This window comes from Melospiza georgiana, chromosome 5 (assembly GCF_028018845.1).
Source record: "Melospiza georgiana isolate bMelGeo1 chromosome 5, bMelGeo1.pri, whole genome shotgun sequence".
Classification (NCBI taxonomy): domain Eukaryota; kingdom Metazoa; phylum Chordata; class Aves; order Passeriformes; family Passerellidae; genus Melospiza; species Melospiza georgiana.
Window position 1 is genome coordinate 60,670,492 of NC_080434.1, and position 19,857 is coordinate 60,690,348.

The 19,857-nt window shown below is 39.9% G+C and overlaps 2 protein-coding genes across 2 annotated transcripts; one reads left to right on the top strand and one right to left on the bottom strand.

Annotated features, from left to right (window-relative positions):
* Positions 1-1,483: 1,483 nt before the first annotated feature.
* Positions 1,484-10,936, bottom strand: QDPR (quinoid dihydropteridine reductase). The gene is made up of 7 exons (XM_058025116.1): positions 10,785-10,936; positions 10,581-10,673; positions 8,919-9,015; positions 8,035-8,175; positions 5,584-5,692; positions 4,138-4,221; positions 1,484-2,333 (listed from the first exon to the last, which is right to left on the bottom strand). The coding sequence occupies exons 1-7, from the start codon at positions 10,863-10,865 to the stop codon at positions 2,225-2,227; spliced, it is 714 nt and encodes a 237-aa protein (XP_057881099.1). The 5' UTR covers positions 10,866-10,936; the 3' UTR covers positions 1,484-2,224.
* Positions 10,937-11,289: 353 nt separating this feature from the next.
* Positions 11,290-17,897, top strand: CLRN2 (clarin 2). Its single transcript, XM_058024700.1, has 3 exons — positions 11,290-12,129; positions 15,877-16,056; positions 16,469-17,897. Exons 1-3 carry the CDS (start codon positions 11,877-11,879, stop codon positions 16,732-16,734), a joined length of 699 nt encoding a protein of 232 aa, XP_057880683.1. The 5' UTR covers positions 11,290-11,876; the 3' UTR covers positions 16,735-17,897.
* The last annotated feature ends 1,960 nt before the right edge of the window (positions 17,898-19,857 follow it).

Below are 19,857 nucleotides of genomic sequence, written 5' to 3' on the forward strand. Positions count from 1 at the left end.
ACAACATCTGTACAGTCCCAAGTAAAACACACGATAAATTCAGCTGCTTAATATATATAAGAAATTAATAAATATTGCATTCCTTAAATTAAAGGAAGGTAAGGTCCTAACTTCTGTAGTACAGCGCTGGTAATCATGACATATTTAACATATGTAAAATATGAGCAATTCAGAAGTTCTCATCAACACTGGAGTGGAAATTCATCATGTACCTATTTCTGTAATAAGCAGTGAGACATCCCTGCCTGATGGGGGGGTTGGACTAGATCTTCAGAGCTCTCTTGCAGCCCAAACCATGCCATAATTCTGTGAAAATCTTTTCAACAGGACTACAATCTCCATTAGTAGTGTGGGGGCACTGTAGAGAGCTCATCCATATGGAATACCCCTACACAAAGACACATCTCTGCTCCTCATTGCAGCACCACCAGATCTCTGGGCCAGCTGAAGGAAATAAAGTTTGGAAAGATACAAGATGAAACTGGTCACAAAAAGCCTCTTTAACATCAAACTCCTCAGGTTAAATCTCTCACCTTAGCAGCAATTTGTCAGACAGCTGGCTCACTGTCATACACTCACCTCTATTGTCACTCTCCAGATTCAATAATATCATTTTTGTATCTTTCTGCTCGTACCTGCGAACTGATGAGAGTTAATCCAGAAGTCCTGCACTCACAATTGTACTTTAAAACTTTTCACTGCCTCAGCTAGCTTGGCAAAGGGAAGCCTTCAAATCCTGTTAGTTTGTAGTATGACAGCTACACCCTATTCAAGAATAACTGAGTAGCACTCTAGTTTCATTCCCAACCAGTCCCTTGCAGTTGTCTGTACTCTGAGCCTGTATAGACTGCTGGTGCAGCAGCATCATTGCAAGCTTTTCACTGAAAAGCAGATTTACAAATGACAGTCCTGGTTTGACAAGACAGAAAAATTCCCCTCTACCTTTGCATCCTGCAAAACAAAACAAGTAAAGACAGTCATAGCAAAACAGACAATCATTCTATGTTAAAATTAACATGGGCACATGTGAGCTTTTCCAGTGGGAAGAGGGGAAAGGTTTCCTGACTCATGGCAGTAAATCCTTCCCCAGCACAACCCTGAAGTTAATAAAAACAGGAAAGTTTAGAGGGAGAACATACACACAACTTTGCATGTTTAACTGCTTTCAAGATGTTCCCAAAAATCCAATAGAACTGATTTCCTGTGAGTCCATGCTCAGAACAGGTAATGCTTGCACTCTTTATCTGAACTGTACTCCCATGTAACATGGCTGGATTTAAGAAAACATTTGCCCCAGCTGAAGGCCTGCCTCTGTGCATGGCTAGTAGATCTTCAGCACACACAGAAATGTATTTTATGCACCATCAGAATTAAATAAGTAAAAAGATTAAGTCCTTTACCACAACTGAACTGTATGTTCAATTAAACCAAATAAAATGTTATCAAGGTATTTGGATTACAGTAATGGAGACAGCCCAGTACATAAAACAATATATATTTATTTGCACAAAAAGTTCCATTTTCAAGTGCATGTATGCTTTTTCTACTACTTTACAGCACTTTGCTTTTAGAAAAAGTCAAGAACAATCATGACCAAGAGAAAGACACACTATTCATTTGACAGAATGACTCTTATCCTACAACTGTAGGCCTGAGAGCAGCTTATGAACTGTAAGGCAAATTAGGAATTCCTTCTCAAGTGAGTAATCTCAGTTTCATTAACTCAAGTGGAACATTCACAAGAAAAGTGTTACATGACTAGGACATGATACATGACTGTGGTGTTCCCTATGGCTATAGCCAACAGTATAGGCAGGTTATATTCTCAGACAGAAAAAGACAGAAAGCTATAAGATGCACAGTAAGTTGCCAAAAACACTTACTGACAGAGAAAAAAAAAATCCAACTATTATGTATGCAATCATATGACATAGTTAAGCACAATTCCCATTTCAGAGAAAACAGGTAAATTGCCATAAAATGCTCAGAATTAGGACACCTACAGACTTTAAAGCCTGCAACCTTCATTTAGAGACAAGTTGGTATTATTTGGTAAACAAATGCTGATAGCTCACAACTGACAGCACAAACATTACTTGAAATCTGGTTCCATTAATGGAGTAACTACAAACACTGGATACAGAAGACCATTGAAATTATACTGGTGGACAGATTTTCCACATCTTCTCCTTTGTTGAAGTTTCATCACTTCAAGCGACTGAAATCAAAGATGTGCTGCTGAAACTAATTCAGTCTTCCCACCTGTAGTTATCACCTGGATTAGACTGCCAGAGCTGGGTCGATCCTTTCCTGTTACCCAGTCATAAAAGGTTCTGTTTTAAAATAAATGGATAAAATAGGGTGAGGGAGAACAAAAAAATTACAACTATTATCAGGTATATTGACAGGAAGAATACAATACAAGCCTATTACTTTTCCTACTGCTCTCTCTAGAGATGTCAATGTGATGTGATCACTGGATTCAGACCCTCAGAACTGTACAGAGGGCCCAGAGAAATCCAAGGGACACAGGATTTCCAAAATATCTCAAAAGAAAAGGCCAGGAGCTTAAAATGCAGTCACTAGGTTTTTTCCTATTTAAAAGAAGTTAGAAAAGGGGAAGGAGGAGCTACTTTAGTTGCCTTTATAGCACATAAATAAAAGAATTTCAGTTTTATGACTAGAATAGAGTTGCTAAATTCATTACTCTGCCACTGGCCATTATAACATTATGATATGTAACTGTGAAAGTGGTCTCAGAGGGAGGGAAAAAAGCCTTAAGACATCCAAAACAGTGCTGAGTAAGATGGACGCCTTCTAGGTAGCAGACCAGGAGACTCCTTATCAAAAGACAGCATAATCTCCTTCCTCAAAATATATTAGACAGAGTGAAGTGTATTTTACAGGTCCTTCAGCCTTCCCAATAATGCACACATTGCAACTATCATGTTGGAATATCCCACAATTCAACAAGAGCTCCCAGGGCACAAAATCCAAGTGCCATATGGGAAAGGATTTCCTGCATTGTTCCCAAGATGCAGATGTTGCTCAGTGAGATTTTCAGTTTTCCAAGCACTGAGGTTAAACTTTGGGGAATTAGAAACAAAACAAACCAATCAACTGAATTCTCCTGTAAGGATAAATTATTTAAAAGTTCAACTTAAAAAACGAATTTGCAACACTGCAACATCTAGCTAAGCTATCCCTGGAGCACAATAAATTAGGGATCTTTTTCTGAACATTTCCAGGCCAGCTAAACTCAATTGATAGGGCCTGTTTTAAAGAGCCTCATCAGACAACTGCAGAGGCTTAAACTAAACAGATGCAACTGAAACCATTTCCATCTCTGGCATCCACCTTAAAAAAAAATTACAGAAAAGGAAATCTGATGTCAGAACTAAACTACTCTCTGAACAATTAGCAATAGGTAAATTCAATTCCAGTTCTAAAAGAGTTTTAAAATGTGAGTTCACACTCAACAGAAACTCTGCTACTCCCCATCACATGGCAGAAAGCAATAGTCATGCTGCACCTTCTCTAACCCTGAGGAATGAGAACAGTAAGGCAGATAATCTCAGCCTGCCCTTACATAAACTACAGCTGAAGTTTCAGCATTTTGCAGCACCATTCAGGACAAGTTTTTGTAGATAGTAAAAAAAAAAAAAAAAATCTGTATTAAATTCTTCTGAACAAGAGCAGAAATGTTGCCAGTTGATAGAACTGAACTAACGTGCCATAAACTGGGCAGTAAAATGTGTTTAGAAGAAAAAGAATCCCACCCAAGTTGAAATGCTTATTTGCAGTTTATCTTTAAGCCAGGTGTCTCCTGCACCTGCTGTCTGCAATTTAATTTGTCTACAGGCTTTAGGAAATTCTCCAGCTTCCAGCTGCTTAAGGCTATCTTCCTTGCTGGAATCACTCATGCAGAGAAGCTAAAGTTGATGGAGTTAGGCTAATTTTCTCCAGTTAGGAAGCCTGTGCAATTAAACCTGATGTGATTTAGAAAGATACCCAATAAGATGATAGAGGAAAAAAAATCCACCCAAATCCAAAACAGCTATTTAAACAGAACAGGCACTGAAATGCAGCAGCAAGAGGGACAGGGAACAACTGTTTAGTTATCCCACAGATACTCACTCTGCAATGAAATCTAAAGGTGTCCAGGAGCTGAAATCTGCATCAGGCATTGATTTCCTGTTTGCTGGTGTATCTAAGGTAACCCTGTGATTAAAGAAGATAAGCAAGCCTTTTATTTATATATGTTTCTGATGAGCACCACCTACTTCAACTCATTTCTGTAATACGTCCTTGACTTTTACACCAGGTGATATGGATCCCTTGCATCCTCTCCATGTGTTAACAGTCTATAGTCATTAGTTTCAATCTATATCCAAGGCTCCAACTAAGACTGCCCCCAGCCTCCTGGCTAGCTGAAGAAGTGCCCATTGGAGCCATCACTCAGCCTGCAGCTCCCCTCCCATCCCTCCTATGCAGATGGGGAATGGCAGCAATAAGCCTGTTCACATGTACTGCCCAGCACACCTGCACTACTTCCATGCTTTTGAGAGACCAAGTGCATAAATATAGGAAGTAGTGAGTTTGACAATACATATTTATACTAGATACAATGATATGAAAGGGTTAACTTTCCAGAACTCCCTCACTGAAATGCTGTTGACAATCCAAGGTGTATTTATCCTCTCAAAAATTCAGTTAAGAACAGCAGTTTGCATGAGAACTACACAAGAGCAGCAGGCACAAAAATCCAGTGATCTTGGTGTATGCCTGGCTGTAAAGCTCTCTAGAAGGTGCTGTCAGTTATCCAAACACATTTAATGCCATTCCTGTCTGACCTGAAGAAGTGTCTTAAGAGTTTGTGTGAGGAAACCAAAAGTAGAGAATTCAGGTAGTAGATCAAATCTCTGTACAGAACTCTCTAGTCTTACATTTTGGGTCTTGAACTAGATATGGACCCGGCAAGAAACATACTTTCAATTTTTGCAACAGAATTGATAAAATTAAACATAGTGAAGACCTACTAGGCCATCCACTTTTCACTAGTTTTTCTAACAAAAAATGAAAGCAGGTAAATACAAGCTAAATTTTTTGGTTTACAGGTCCTCAAAGTACCCTAATTTTACCGTCCACGCATGCAGCATCTTATGAAGAAGCATCTTTAATCAAGTGAAAGCCTGTCAAGTAATCCTGTGCTTACTATTATCACAGAGCTAAGTCTAAAACTTTGCTGAACAGTTTATCTCATTTTTACAGTTCTGTCTATCCTGAAATAAAGAAATCACATGTTAATGCATGGCTACAGTTAAACTGGTTAAAAGTAAACAAAATTTTAATCCTAACATCCATGACTGTTTTGCAAAGACAAAGAAAAGAACGCAATCATTTTTAGGGTGACTTGTGTAATTCTTTGTTCATCCAGTGAAGATGTATCTTTTCCCTGTGAGTAGGTCTGAGAGGCTGTCTGTGTGCTGTGAATAGGACACTGCAAACATATCTGGTTGGCTCTAGGTTGCAGCAGTAATTAAATGAAACAACACAGGCAGAGACAACTAAGCAACCACTTACGGTAAAATGGCAACTGCAGCACAGCCAGATGGCAGCCCACTGTTGGCACCAGCCAGACTCTGACAAAGCTGGTGCACTGCTCCTTTGGCCATGCCATAGGCAATCATCCCTAAAAATTAAAAACAGGCAAATCAGAGCACTATCAGAACAGCCCTCAACATCAGCAGTAACATGACAGAAACTAAAGACTGATAAATATTAGGACCACTTACCACAGCCAGAAAAGAATCAGACTTTCAAAACATATTAAAGCATACATATTAAAAGAAAATATAATATTAATAAAAAGGCTTTAGAAGACATCCAGAAACTACCACAGAACTCAGTTAACTCAGCACTACAGAAATAAACAGCTTACCAAGTCAAGCATGTTTAGTCAAAGTATCCAAATGCACCCTGAAGGATGTGACCTACAGGGCTAAGTTTACAAATTTAACAGAGTAAGATGCTCACAGACTTCAATAAGGCACTCTTCTATTAATTTTCATCATATAACTACAGTATTTGTGAATTTGGACCCAAAGAGACACTTCTCTCTCAAATCTGGAATTCACTTGGTCAGCATCCCAGGTCTGACAGGCCCTGTGGAGAAAGCTACAAAAAAACCCAAGGCTCATGGTAGAAAATTAATAAATAATGTGCAGGAAAAGAAGCCTTTTCCTAAAAACTGCTGCTTTCTAGGCAAGCCAGCATTTAGCAGTGTAAGAGCAGCAAGAACCAGAGCATAAGGCACACTGGTCAGGAACAAGATCTGGACAATCAGAAGTCTCAGATGTCTCAAGGCATATATCTGTCAAGAAGTCCAGACACAGACAAAGTACCTAAGAAAACAGGTCTACTACAACTGAATGTCTTCCTTCCTAGCCATCTATACAGCCATTTAGGCCCTATCCAATGCTCCTAAAGAAGTATTCTGAACATAGTAGAAATACTTCTACAATGTAATTAAACATATTATATAACATCCATTTTTATTAGGAATAATCATGGACAGCCCTAGCTAACTTATTTTATTGTTATGATAAAAATATTCACATGTGTATCATATTCCTCTCTTGTCTTGCCTAAACCAAACATTCTAATTCTTCTTAGAAACCTTTTCATGCCTGATACATTTCTCAAATATCACACTCACCCTGCTTCTGTCACTGTTCATGTAATTTTCAATGTTCTTTGGTTTGCATTATGTGAGGCAAGATTTTCTCATAGGAAAAGAAAAATCTCATTAACAGCAAACAAGAAAAAGATTCTTTCTTCCAGAACAGCCAGTCACAAAAAGGCTAATAAGGCATATTTGCAAAAGTTGAGTAACAACTCTTTCCCAATTCTTCCTGATGTTAATAAGTTGCATGTGTTTGCCCAAAGCACTGCTGTGACTGTTAGAAAAATCCAGACCAGCTGAAACCAGCTAGTTCAAAACAGGAAGGCTCATCACTTTGATTCCTGTGTTGTGGTCTCTAACTCCCAAGACCACCCAAACAAAAACTGTGAAAATCTGCCAGAATTCACTTTATTTCATTTGTGTACAGTCATTCAGCAGTTCACTGTAAATTATTCATCTGCTTATTCTCAAAAATAAACCTTTTATCTTTGACTATAACAGATGCCACTATAAAAACAAAAGACTAATCATTAACTAGAAAATATATAGAATATTTTTGCCTGAAGAGTTTTAGACAAAGCTTTCAGGAATATTCATAAATTGTATATGTTTCAATATCTTAGTATCTGTGTCTTAAAAACATTGTTAAAATGACACTAATAAAAGCTTGGGAAATAGGAGTATTTGTCTCAAACTTTCCTTTTGCTGCCTGTGGGCTTGTGTGTCAGTGCCTATTTTTTTTTTTCCATTTTAAATTTCTCCCAGATTTCTTCCTCCATGCAGATCAACATGGATGAGGGGTAAGATTAAAAATGCAATAAAGTTCCTATTAAATAGCTAGCTAAGGACAAAGCCAACAGTCAACAAGCTTATCTATGTTTGAAGCAAAGATAGATTGGAATCAGAACATGAACAGGACAAGCATGGTTATCAGAATCAGCTGAGTCATCACCCAACAGAAAGATTGGTCAATTAAGGACTCTGTCTTTCAGAACACAAATAGGAAATTTAACTTTGTCTAAGCACTGTACTTCTATTGCTCTGTGCTTCTAGTCTTCATTGTCTTCCAAACATTTTTCTGTATCATATACTAGCCAAGTATATTTCACCAATGCATGTCAAATACTATTTAAATACTGATTCTACATGCTTGCACTACAGCTTCGAGAGATTCAATATTGTTACCTGTAAAATTACATTTTCCTTACACGTTCCAGCAGCAGGATCCCATCTGTGCTAGATGACAAGAACCTGGGGTGTGAAGCTATTGCCTCACAAACAAGAATGCTCAGACAAACAACTGTCTCTGCCTGCTGGTGTCCCTGCAGCTGTCATGCACAGCATTTTACCTGGGGTTCCAGACAAAGCAGCTTGAGCTCCTGTCAGAGTCAAGAGGCCACCTTCTTTCAGATGTTGTGTGGCAAGGTAGCTGGAAATAGTCGATGTCCAAACACTCTGCTTCCACATCAGATCACAGTTTTTGTATAAAGCTGATTAGGAGGAGAATTAATGAAATTAGCCAAAGGAAGACGACAAACTCTGATTTCCTCACTGTTACACAGAGTGCAATAGCACTATGAAAACATGCTTTCTGTAATTTTCTACCTCTACATTGTAAAATATTCATTTATGTCTTTTTATCTCCTTTGTCTTTGAGCCTGTAACAGCCAAACCAGAAGGGGGAAGAAAGGGACACATTTCACCAGATTTATTCCAAACAGAAAACAAGGCTATTTTTATTCTTGTATCTCTACAGCAGTGGGCAAAGTACAAATTTCATTATGAATGTTACATGTTTAAAAGCCTTTTTTCAATCTGAAGTGTTTTTTTCTGTGGCATGAATAGGCAGTGCCTTCCAATATCATATTGCACAGTAACAGCTTAGAGAGCTGCAGAAGCAACTGAGGTTTTATGCATAAAGCAATGACTTAGGAAACAACATCAATGTGTCCTTCATAACTTGCCTGACACAGGTAATCTCAGCAAAAAGATTGTTATCACAGATAACAATGCTGAGCTCCTTCAGAAAGCACATCAAAACTTTCTGATAAAAATTACTGAAGAAATGAAGTGCTGTGCAAATTTAACAGAAAGCAAAAATTCAGAGCACTGTGACTAAGCTATTTTGTGCTTCTATGCTTTTGTACTCTTATGGAAGAGGAAGAAATATTTTTAAGGACTTCTCTCAGGTATCATTCATGTTTTCACCAGCATGTCTATACCAAAGGCTTACACTTGGCTTTGGCACTGCCTCCAGCCCATCCTCCTGCCACACACAGGATTGCATCCACCTTCTCTTCACCAAGAAGCCTTCCAACTTCTGCTGTCACCTTCAACACACAGAACAAGAACATACTGAAAACACTGGACTGATAAGGTAAAGAGGTAAACACCGTGAATGCCATAAAGCTACTTTTTCCTACTTATGTATCTGAGTAACACAGGACACAGCAATTTAAACAGCTATAGAAAATTCATATTTATGATTCATGAACTCAAAACAACTGTGTTTAAAAATAACTATAGATGAAAGTCAGACAAATGAAAGCCATAGAGTGTGTGATGTCACTGGAAATAAGTGATCATCAGGGCTGAAACACCTGACCCTTACCTCTACTGCTAACAAAAATTATTACTGACTTGCTTTTGACAGGTTCTTTTCAGAGTATGGTGTTGTTTAAGATAGGAAATGAAACTCTAGGTCTGACAAGGACTACTACTGTCACTTTTGATGACAGTGCAAGAAAAACAACTAAAGATTAGCCCTCTTTAATGCTTCTATCTAGACCACAACCATCAGTTTGAGTCTGATCACAAAATTTGAGCTTGTATACTTTAAGATATCTATAATTTCTTCTCTTTCAAATATAAGACCTCGCAATTGGTAATGAATTTGTTGGCTACACACTTTCTCTGTCAAAGCAAATAGCAAACAATCTATCTCCCAAGAAGTGAAGAAAATCCAACAGCTTTTACAAAACCATATACTAAAAATTGTATTGTAAACATTCTATGTTACTCTTCCAAGCTTTAGGAGTTGTGCATATATAAAAAACTCCTACTGGCTAGGTATTCAGTACATCAGTAACAGAAATTGGCTTGAAACTTAAAATGTAAAAATGAATGCTATCTGTAGAGAATAAAGCAAAATACTTTTTTCAGCTGGCTTAGATCCTCTCACATTCCCATCTGTGGAAACCAGTGCATTACCCTAGGGATCCCTTGGGGCTTAGGTTCATATGCTTTGAGCATGCCATCTACTTACACACAACACATCTTTAAGTTAGGGTATTTGCTTCACTTTAAGGTGTCCTTACCATCTTGATTACAACTCACCAGGTTCAGTCTATAACTCTCAAAAGTCAAGACAAAAACAAAGCAAAACTGCCTTATATGCCTTATTCAATATCCCGGATCAAGCTCTTTCTGCATATTAAGTTAAAAGGAATTACAAAACATTAAAAAGAAGGGACGAGCAGAAGCTGAAGGACCTTGAGATTCGCGGTACGGCTGCTGCTCCCTGCGTGGAGCCGGACCCATCCCTGCAGCCACCTTGGTACCGCGGGCGGCAGCGAAAGAGATGCACAAACCTGCGGGGAGGCTGCGGGCACCGCTCGGCCGAAGGGATGCGCACCCCCGGGGGAGGCTGCGGGCACCTCCCGGCCGAAGGGATGCGCACCCCCGGGGGAGGCTGGCTGGTGCACCGCTCGGCCGAAGGGATGCGCATACCCGGGGGAGGCTGCGGGCACCTCCCGGCCGAAGGGATGCGCACCCCCGGGGAGGCTGGCTGGTGCACCGCTCGGCCGAAGGGACGCGCACACCGGGGGAGATTGGCAGCTGCACCGCCCCACCGCTTCACCCGGCACTGGCCGCCCCGCGCCCGCCGCAGACCCACCTGCTCGGCCTGCTCGGGGAAGGAGTCGGTCGCTTTCACCACTACGCTGGCGTGGGCGTCCGTGTTCTCCGCCAGGTCGATGCTGGCCACCCACTGTCACGGCGAGAGGAACGGCGCGTTAGCGGCCCGCGCCCCGGAGCGCCCAGCACAGCCCGGCAGGGCACGGCTGCTCCCCGCCTCGCCACCTCCCGGCCCGGCGCTTACCCAGTTCTTGGACCTGAAGTACCGCACGCACTGGGAGCCCAGCGCCCCTCTGCCGCCGTACACCAGCACCCTGCGCGCCATACCCGCCGCTCCGGCGCTGCTCTCAGGGCGCCGACTGGGCCGCGCCACGGGGCGGGCGAGGGGCGGCAGCGCCCGGCCGTGGGCGGGGCGGGGGGCGGGGCGAGGGGCGGGGCGGGGCTGCCCGCCCGGGCCGTGCGCAGCGGGGGCAGCGAGGGAGGAGAGATCCCAATGCCTCGGCCCAGCCGCGTCAGGGGCCTTGTCCCTAGTCCCCAGGGCTCCTGCTGCTGTTAGTTGGTTAATTAATTAATTAATTAGTGGCTCTGAAGGTCCTGCCAGGGCTCGGGTAGCAGTAACCGTAGAAGTGCGGACAATTACGGCGGGTTTTCTTTAGCGCTCGTGGATCGCAGCTGTCGCTTGTTACCCCCCATGAGTGCCCCGATGTCCGGCACGGCTGGCCAGGCCGCCCCCGCTGCCAGGGGCTTCGTGCGCCCCGCTGTAATTCAGGAGATTCCAGACCCATCCTTTCTGTCCCTCTGATATCTCTGCCCGCAGTGACATTTACAGGCTGGGTGGGAGCAGGCGCCGGGAAGCTCAGCACGGCTCAGGCGACTGCAGAATCCTTCAGACAAATTATGCTGTTTTGATCCTTTGTCCCTTGCACACAGATGTTTACCCACTTTTTAAAATAATCCAATAAACTGGATTCTTCTCCAAATTTTCTTCACATGAGGTTTCAGTAAGAAACTTGATGTCATTTGAGCAGGACAATTAAACCCCTGAAGAAATATTAGACTGGCCATAGAGATAGGATTACTTGCTACAAAGAAGCATCACCGCACTACAATGTAATGAAGCCCTTACTTGCAACCATTTCAGGATGTTGTTGCAGCAAAATGTATTTTTTGCCTTGATTTTTAACCATACAGATTAATTGCTGGACCTCCAAAATACAAAGAGAAGTATCTTGAAATGCCTGGTATTCAGCTGTGGATTTTGGAGCATGATGAAAAATGGGAAATACGTCTGACTGCTGCAGAGAGGGCTTGGAGATGATCCCTTGAAGGCACTAGGATGCCTGGCTGCTTTAAAAAGACATTATTTGCCTTGGCTTCCCTAATAAGTTTTGTGTCTTTTATCTTGATTGTTGTTGCAATGGGGATCCCAAAGTGGATGACTGGAAAGATCCTTTGCAAAACAGGGGCTGATTTGGTCAATGCCACAGATCCAGAGCTGGTCAAGTTCATTGGAGAAATTTACTACGGACTCTTTCGGGGCGGCAAAATACGCCAATGTGGCTTGGGCGGGCGGCGTTCCAAATTCACAAGTAAGTACAATTTTGGTTGAATATTTAGTCTAATATCTAGTTCAAATTTAACTTTCTATAATTTTTGTTTACAGAATTTGTAGAATGCAAATTTGTATTATTAAATAAATATGTAGTCTTTATGGTTTGACATTTGGAGTGTGAAAATAAATTTTCTATAATTTCATTAATACTTTCTGCTATAGTTATATTCTGTAATCCTGGAATCAAGCTGGGGACAAAAAATCCCTAGGGCTAGATGGAGAGTTTCCTTTTAGCCTTGTGAAGGGGGTGAAAGTCATTTGGAGATGACCCTGTAAATCATACTTTCCCTTGACTGACTTTTTCCTATGTCATGTTTTACTCTGCCACCCCTCTGCATCTGTTCTTGCCTTCTCTCTTGAACTCTTCTGAGGATTTTTCCCTTTAAGAAGCAGAGATTTATTTAGCTGGACACATTTCTGTATTTCTCTGGCTGTCCTAATGCAAATGTCTACCATAGCACATATCGCTAACTTTATTAACATGTTGAAGAAATTCTTACCTTCTTTTCTATTAACTTGGGAGACAAAAAATTGCTGAACTTTTAACAAACATAGAAACTTTTCTAAATGTATTGCTTTTAACATAAAAGATTTTCATTGAAGTCTTGAAAGCACTGAGCTGTACTCTGGATGATTTCCAAATTTCACTCTTCCTGTTCTGTAGTGAAAATGGCAATTTGCATTGAAGATTTTTATTTCAGTGTACACATTTACAGAAACTTAAACCAATACAAGTTGAAACTGTTGCAGTCTCACCATCTCCCTTGGCCCACAGCAATGCTGTCCTGTCCCATCCTTTGCAATGGCTCTGGTAGCTGAGGTGAGGTATTCCAGAAGTTAAACGGGCCAAAAATTTAGTCTACAAAAATAAATACTTGTTTTCCTATAGGATCGTGTCTGACTACACAACTACACAAGCACTTCTATAAAAATTGAAGGCAGGTGTGACTGTGGGACTTCAGAGGGAATGTAGAAAAGCACCAGAGCAATCTCAACTTAGATCAGCATGACCAGTAGTTAAACTGGATGAATTTGGACTGGTAACCAAATTATTGCTCAAGCTCTGCCTGCAACTGCAATCATGACATGGACACAGCACTCATGCTCATCCAGCCCCAGTTCTTTCAGGCCATCCTGATAGACAGAATGAGAAAAACTCTGTACAACTTTTTGGACTATTTAATAAACTTTCTGATTTTTTACTGTGCAACCTGAGAGGAAGGCATAATGTTCCATAGTCACTCTGGAGTACATCAATATGCAACTGGAGGACATGAGCCAGCACTCCCTAAACAGAGCTCTCACTGAAGCTAGTAATAATTCTCTGGTAGAACTGTAAAACATTAAGTGCAGTAGGCACAAATATGCATTTTGTTCAACAAGTGTTCCAGAGATTTTCCCTTTTAAATATTTTAATAATTCTACTGAATTTGATATTTTCACAATACTGCTTTCAAACAGCAATACACAATAAAGCTGATACTTTAGCACAATGGTAAGCAGGGCTGGGGGTTCTGGGTTTGACTTGATGTTTTTTGGTTAGAATGTCCCCCTTCATCTCCAAGCATTCTGCATTTACTGGAGTGCAAGAACTTTGAGACTTTTCGTGAGGATTGTGATAATATAAATGGACTTCACTGGCACCATAGATGAAGACAAAGCTAACATATCATATGGTGCAGTATTGCAGTACTTCTGACACTTCAGAATTTCAAATTGCAATAATTTGCTGTTATTGGTTCATCACCTCTCACTTTGTTAACATCCACTAAAGTAGACTTATGGCTGGAACACTCTCTTTTAGCTGAGACAGTGACTCTGTTGCCGTAACAGGTGTCTACTGCTCTTTTGTACTCCTCAAGATGTATCATCTGGCCTCCAGCTGCAGCTTCTGGAAGTGTCCCATCCTAAGTGCAGCATGTATGTTAGACCTCAGGCTTGTTGTGATGGTCCCAAAGCACCTAAGCTGGCATGAGATGCTTCTGTTTTGACAATTAATTCAAGCCCTGGAACAAGCTGGGGAAGCCACGTGTTTTGCCTGTGCATAGCAAACACTGCTGGATTGTGTCTGGAGTCTCCATGGCAATATCCTTTTCATGGATTCTTATTTCTGTGTACTAAGCCAGACGCCCTGGGCAGGTCATCAGGACTTGGCTGCAAGACTCAGAAAAGAGACCAAATAATCCTTACAACTACCCTAAAATCTCTGATTGTTTGTAAGGAGCCTTAATTCCACGTGCTTTGTTGTTACACTGCCAGTTATTTTCCAGTCAGAAAGCAGCCTTGTTTTTAGATTCCCATTTCTCAGATGTATTTCTGATCCTCATTACTCCCCTCATTTCTTGTTGTCAGAGTCTTCTGTAGCTCTTCTGTGCACCAAGCCCAACTACAACCCCAGAATGAGCTACTGAAAGGGCAGATCTGTTGAATCACATCATTTTTGTGTGGGATTTGTACAGTACAATTTTTTTCTACAGGATCTACTGTAATTTTGTCCTGTCATGATCAAATTATATGCCTGAAGTTCATAGTGACATCTACAAACTGTTGCTGCCTACTTTTTAGGTGGTTTGTTTGAACTTTGTGGGTTTTTTGTCAGTTATACAGCACAGGTAGGAATGTATTTATTTGTTTATAACATAGTATACCTTCTTTGTAGTAACTTTTTAGTAATTGGGCAGTGAGTTTTTCAGAACATGTATGAGTGTGCAGTGCTATGCTAGCTGGAGGTCTCCTCTTGATCACCTTGTATTTTAGAGTTCCTCTCAATCAGCTTCTCTCTTTCCTGTCAGCCAACATCACCTACAATTCCCTACTCACATTTCTTCTGACTCTGTTACTAGAGGGCTGCAGGATAAACTAAACACTCCGGTGTACATTTCCTGCTGCTCCTGCCAATCTGGCCCTCCAACAAAGGAACTGTGTCTGTGAAGACAGAACCAAGAAAATTGCTGTTCTCAAGAGACAAGTGAGTGTCAGGCTGCTGAGGGAGAGCTTGTGTCTATAGCAAACCATGCGAGTGCTTCAGCTAAAGCCCACCTTGCAACACTTTACAAGCTTCCTACATCTGTGGCTAAAACACTGCCAGATGCCCAGAAAAGCATGAAGGGACCATAAACACTAGACGAGAAACCAAGAAGGGAATCTTAAAGGGCAGACCTGTGGGATTAGGATGTATGAAATCAGGGCAGATCTCACTGGAGCCAACAGTAAAGAGAGGATTAGAAAAAGAAGAAGAAGAACGTGAGAAAATAAACAGAGAAAAAGGTGATACTATTTTAGGCAGCAAGGAAACAAGGAAACTGAGACTATCAGACTTCAAATGGATGAGATAAAAAGCATGAGACAGGAATGAGAAGCTCCAAACCAGGAGTTTGGTACTGGGAACAGAGGTGAAAAAGAGACAGGAAAGTCTCTTTTGCAGCAGACAATACAGCACCAGAGATAAAGACATTAACATGCTAGATAAATAAACAGGACTTCAGCCTGAATCCTTATTCACAGATCCTGTTTAAAGGATTATTCCTGTAGCAGAAAATCCCTGGCTTGATGCACTGAAAAATAAAGCATCAGGAACTGAGATGTGTGCAGCTAGCTGAATTCCACATCTCCATAAAAAAAAATCCTTAAATATAAGTTGAATTTGAAGTACCAGCACAGTGCAATGTTTGCCATCATCAAGAAATCCAATACACTGAATAGACAATTTATTTTTTCTTGACAGTTTTCCCACACATGGTGAAAAAGTTGAATACAGGCCTGCATGTGATGATCATAATGTTCCTCTGTGTGGCCATTTTCTTTTCTCTGGTCAGTTTTGGATTCTGCATTCTTAACGCAATAAAAGTTCCTTACCGGGCTATTAACGGTCCAGCAGGAGCATGCCTTTGGAACTTCCTTGCAGGTAAAGTAATTTTCCAGTGTTTTTCTCTAGTCACATTCATAGAAAATGATACAAGTTCCTTCTTTTGCCTTACTGAATACCTCCTTGATTTAAATATTGTGAATACAATGAAGTTGGTGGTGAATTCACACCTATCAAAACAGAACTTCCAGGTGGTATCTTGGCTTACTGTGTCTAGTTAACATTTATCAGGAGCTGTGAATGCCAGCCTTGAGTTTTTATGTCATGGATAAAAGTATGTTTGCCCACACAATACAGCCTAAGCATTTTGAAGGTGTTTAAGCCATGCCTTTGTCTGTCCCCACTCTGCATAGTGCTCAGTGGTGTATTCAGTAAGTCTTTTGAAGCATGACCAAAATATCTGTCTTGTTTTGATTTGATAATGGTGAGTACTCATTTAATTTCATTGCAGGTGGATTTGTGGTACTTGGAGTCACCAGCTTCATGGCTGCTGTGAAACTTCATCACCTCACAGAAAGAATTGCCAATTTTCGGGAAAATGTCTTTCGGTTCGTTATCTTAGAAGAACGCTTTGAAGACTGTTTTTGGATTTGTGTGGCAAGTGCCACAGCACATGCAGTGAATTTACTGCTAATAGCCATTAGTGAGATTCATTTCCCTAAAATTAAGACTAAAACAGAAGAAGTCAATGTTACAGCAGAGGATATCATGTACTAACAAATCTACACAAAACTATTTTGCTCACGTGAACTGTTGTGACAGGAACATCTTCTTGGCTCTTCATCCTTTGTTTTGGGCAGATGATTTGTGTACAAACCTGTGTAAACATGTCAGTCTACAATACCAGCAACTAACATGTCTGTGAAAAAAATTAAAAAACCAAATGCTATAAATATCATTATTCTCAAAACAAACTGATATCTGCAGTGAGTATATACTGTTTCCATTTTAAGAAAATTTGCTCTTTGGGGTATTTTAGAAAGCTAAGGTAAAATATTCATCAAACCAAATGTCTTCTTTATTTAGAAAGACAACATGTTTATCACAAATCTTTGAAACTATAAGGTTATTTCAAAAGAGAAAGAATGTATATTTGGCATTTACTTTCACAGAATTATCTAGAGCATATTAAGAAGGACATATATCTTTCATGATGTAATACAGCATGGAAAAAGAGAACTTCATCAACTGTGAGGCTAAAGTTAAGGGGTAGCAAAGGCTAAGTGTGTGTGTGTGAAATGTTTTTAAAACAGAAATTGTCCAATACCACAAGGCAAAGAAGTGAGAAATGTAAAGTATATGGGATTCTATTAGTCTGTGAAGCAAAAATTATTAGCTGCTAGATGAACATTTTATTGCAGCTTCTGGAAGTAAACGGATTAAGGGTAATAATGCTTTTAGATAACCTGGAAAATATTAATCTGACAGATTAATTTTCTTCATAACTGTTAAGTCCATCTGAAATCAAGTAAAAGTGATGTATGATGAAACAGTATTGAAATGAATAGAACTGGCTAAATGGATGGACAAGTTACTTTCTTAGGAAGGGCCATAATTTTGACAAAGTTTCGACCAGTTCATGCATCCTGAGGAGTGAGTATTTTTGAGAAAAGGATATGGAATATACCATTAAGAATGGATACAGTGGCCTCTACCATCTCTGGGTTTGGCTCTATAAGGTTAGTAGGATTATGAGTGAAGCAGAAATTTCTGAGGGTGTCTCTGCAATAGGCCCTACTCACCTATCTTCTTCAAGACACCATAAGCCACTTTTGTTTTGCAGGAGCACTACAATTATTCTAAAAAATTTAAAAGATAGATGGAAAATTATGATGATGAGTTGTAGAACTGTTACAATTTTAGTATAAAGGAGACTTAATAAAGCAGAAAAAGTTCCTAATTCATACCACCCTCTTGCTTCATTGTTCTTCTAAATTTACTGGTGCTTTGACTCAGACTGTGCCCTGGGCCACAACTCCAGGAAGATGGTGCAATAGCCTGCACGTGGATAGCAGCAAACAAACCCAGGCTACAAAGTTGTCTTAGATGGTAACAACACTATGGCCCTGAAAACTGTCCACAGGGCCCTCTGTGGTACCACCACCTTCTCCTTCCAGAAAATTCTGAATGGCTTTGAGATAGAAAAACTTGAAGTGCAGCATAATTACACAAGTAGAAAATGTAATACTTGTCATTTGTAATTGTTCTATGAACATGTATAATTTAGACAGTTACTGTCTAAATTCTAAAGAATTATATTGTGGCATGTAACTTAGCTTTTACTAAATATAATTCTCTTCTGGAGGTGAGAAGGAAGCAGATTCTTAAATCCTCCATATTGAGTGATTGCTGTGAAAATGCTTTTCAGTAGCATTGATATGCATGTGTTGCAACACATTTTCATACTGATAATGAACTGCTTGATGGCCCACAAATTTTGAACCCCTCCAAAAATATTACTGAATAAGAATCATGGGACCATTTAGGTAAGGATAAGATTAAAGATTTGTTGGAGTGGATTACTAGGGAAGTCACAGTAGCTCTGAAAGAACCTGTAGAATGCACTGTATACATGAAGTTAAAGGGGATGACTGGGCTGATTAGTGTTGTAATTTCTTGGTTTGAATCAATTCAAGAATGGAACATACTCTGCAGTAAATGATAGCAGACCTATGAACCATCCTTGTGGGATACTGTAGTTGCACAAGTTGAATGACCAAATAACATTCTCACCAATGACTGTGCTGTGAGAAAATAGAATTTTTAGTTCAGAGTGAACAGAAGTATCCTCATGCATGAACTAAACGTAATGAAACAGATGTGAGGCTAAATTAAACTTTCAGCTGCACAGGTTGTCTGAGTTTAGGCACTGCTAAGATACACTGATAGGTCAATGCATGGAATATTTGCCCTGGGATATTTTGTCTGGAGAAAAAAAGGTTAAATGCAGGTATACATATTTGAAATGTGCAATTATAAAGCCCACCTTGGAGTTAACAATAAGTAAGTTTATCACTCAGACCTTTTCAGCTTTCCCTTGAACCTCGTAAACTAATTTCAAAAATGTGCAACTTGATATATGTGGTCTACTTTATTTACACATTTTTATTATGCTTCACATAGTGTATCTGATCATATGCATGCTCAACATGTAAAAATGAGCACTTCTCTGGGGGCATTTCTTACCTTGGAAGATTTGAAATCCCAGATGAGAATATTTATGAGTAATATCTACCCAGAACTTTGAAGATATTTTGGGCCCAATCCTGTCTTTCCATAAAATTCAAGACAACTTCATATATCTGAGAAATACCCACTTAATTTGTATGTACAGAATAATATCTAGAAACTACATGAATGTGGAGAAGCTATGGAGCTATGGAGTTCAAAGAACTAAAAAACTGTTAATTCAAGAGCCTTGCCAAAATAAATGAAGCTGAAAATTAATTGCCACTTTGACTCTTTAAATAATATTGTGGTTTAATGTTAGAAATATGTATTTTTACAAGATAAATCAAATTGGGTCCTCAGTCATTGTTTCTGAGTGCTGCTGTCCTTAATAAAACATGTTATTTGTCTGTCTACCACTTCATGGGAAAAGCTGTGAGGTGGGAAATCTAGTGGACTCCTAGTGAACAGGCCCAGCTCCTTCTACATCATGTTCTGCTTATCTAACAGTCTAACTCCACTTAAGGATGTATGGAAAAGCAAACATTGTTATATATATATTCATAAGGTGTCTTATTCTTACATATTTAAATGAAATACTTAAAATCTATGCTTTACACTTCAGGGCAGGGAAAGAAACAAAAAATGTCTCAATCACCTGAAATTAAAATC

What these genes read in the sequence shown, in the direction of transcription:
- QDPR (XM_058025116.1), bottom strand. Translation starts at nt 10,865, where the DNA reads ATGGCGCGCAGGGTGCTGGTGTACGGCGGCAGAGGGGCGCTGGGCTCC. An exon ending in ACTTCAGGTCCAAGAACTGG is followed by an intron (nt 10,674 to 10,784) that starts GTAAGCGCCGGG and finishes TCGCCGTGACAG; the next exon opens with TGGGTGGCCAGCATCGACCT. An exon ending in TGCTTTGTCTGGAACCCCAG is followed by an intron (nt 5,693 to 8,034) that starts GTAAAATGCTGT and finishes TTTAATTTTTAG; the next exon opens with GGATGATTGCCTATGGCATG.
- CLRN2 (XM_058024700.1), top strand. Translation starts at nt 11,877, where the DNA reads ATGCCTGGCTGCTTTAAAAAGACATTATTTGCCTTGGCTTCCCTAATA. An exon ending in GCGGCGTTCCAAATTCACAA is followed by an intron (nt 12,130 to 15,876) that starts GTAAGTACAATT and finishes TTTTCTTGACAG; the next exon opens with TTTTCCCACACATGGTGAAA. An exon ending in CCTTTGGAACTTCCTTGCAG is followed by an intron (nt 16,057 to 16,468) that starts GTAAAGTAATTT and finishes ATTTCATTGCAG; the next exon opens with GTGGATTTGTGGTACTTGGA.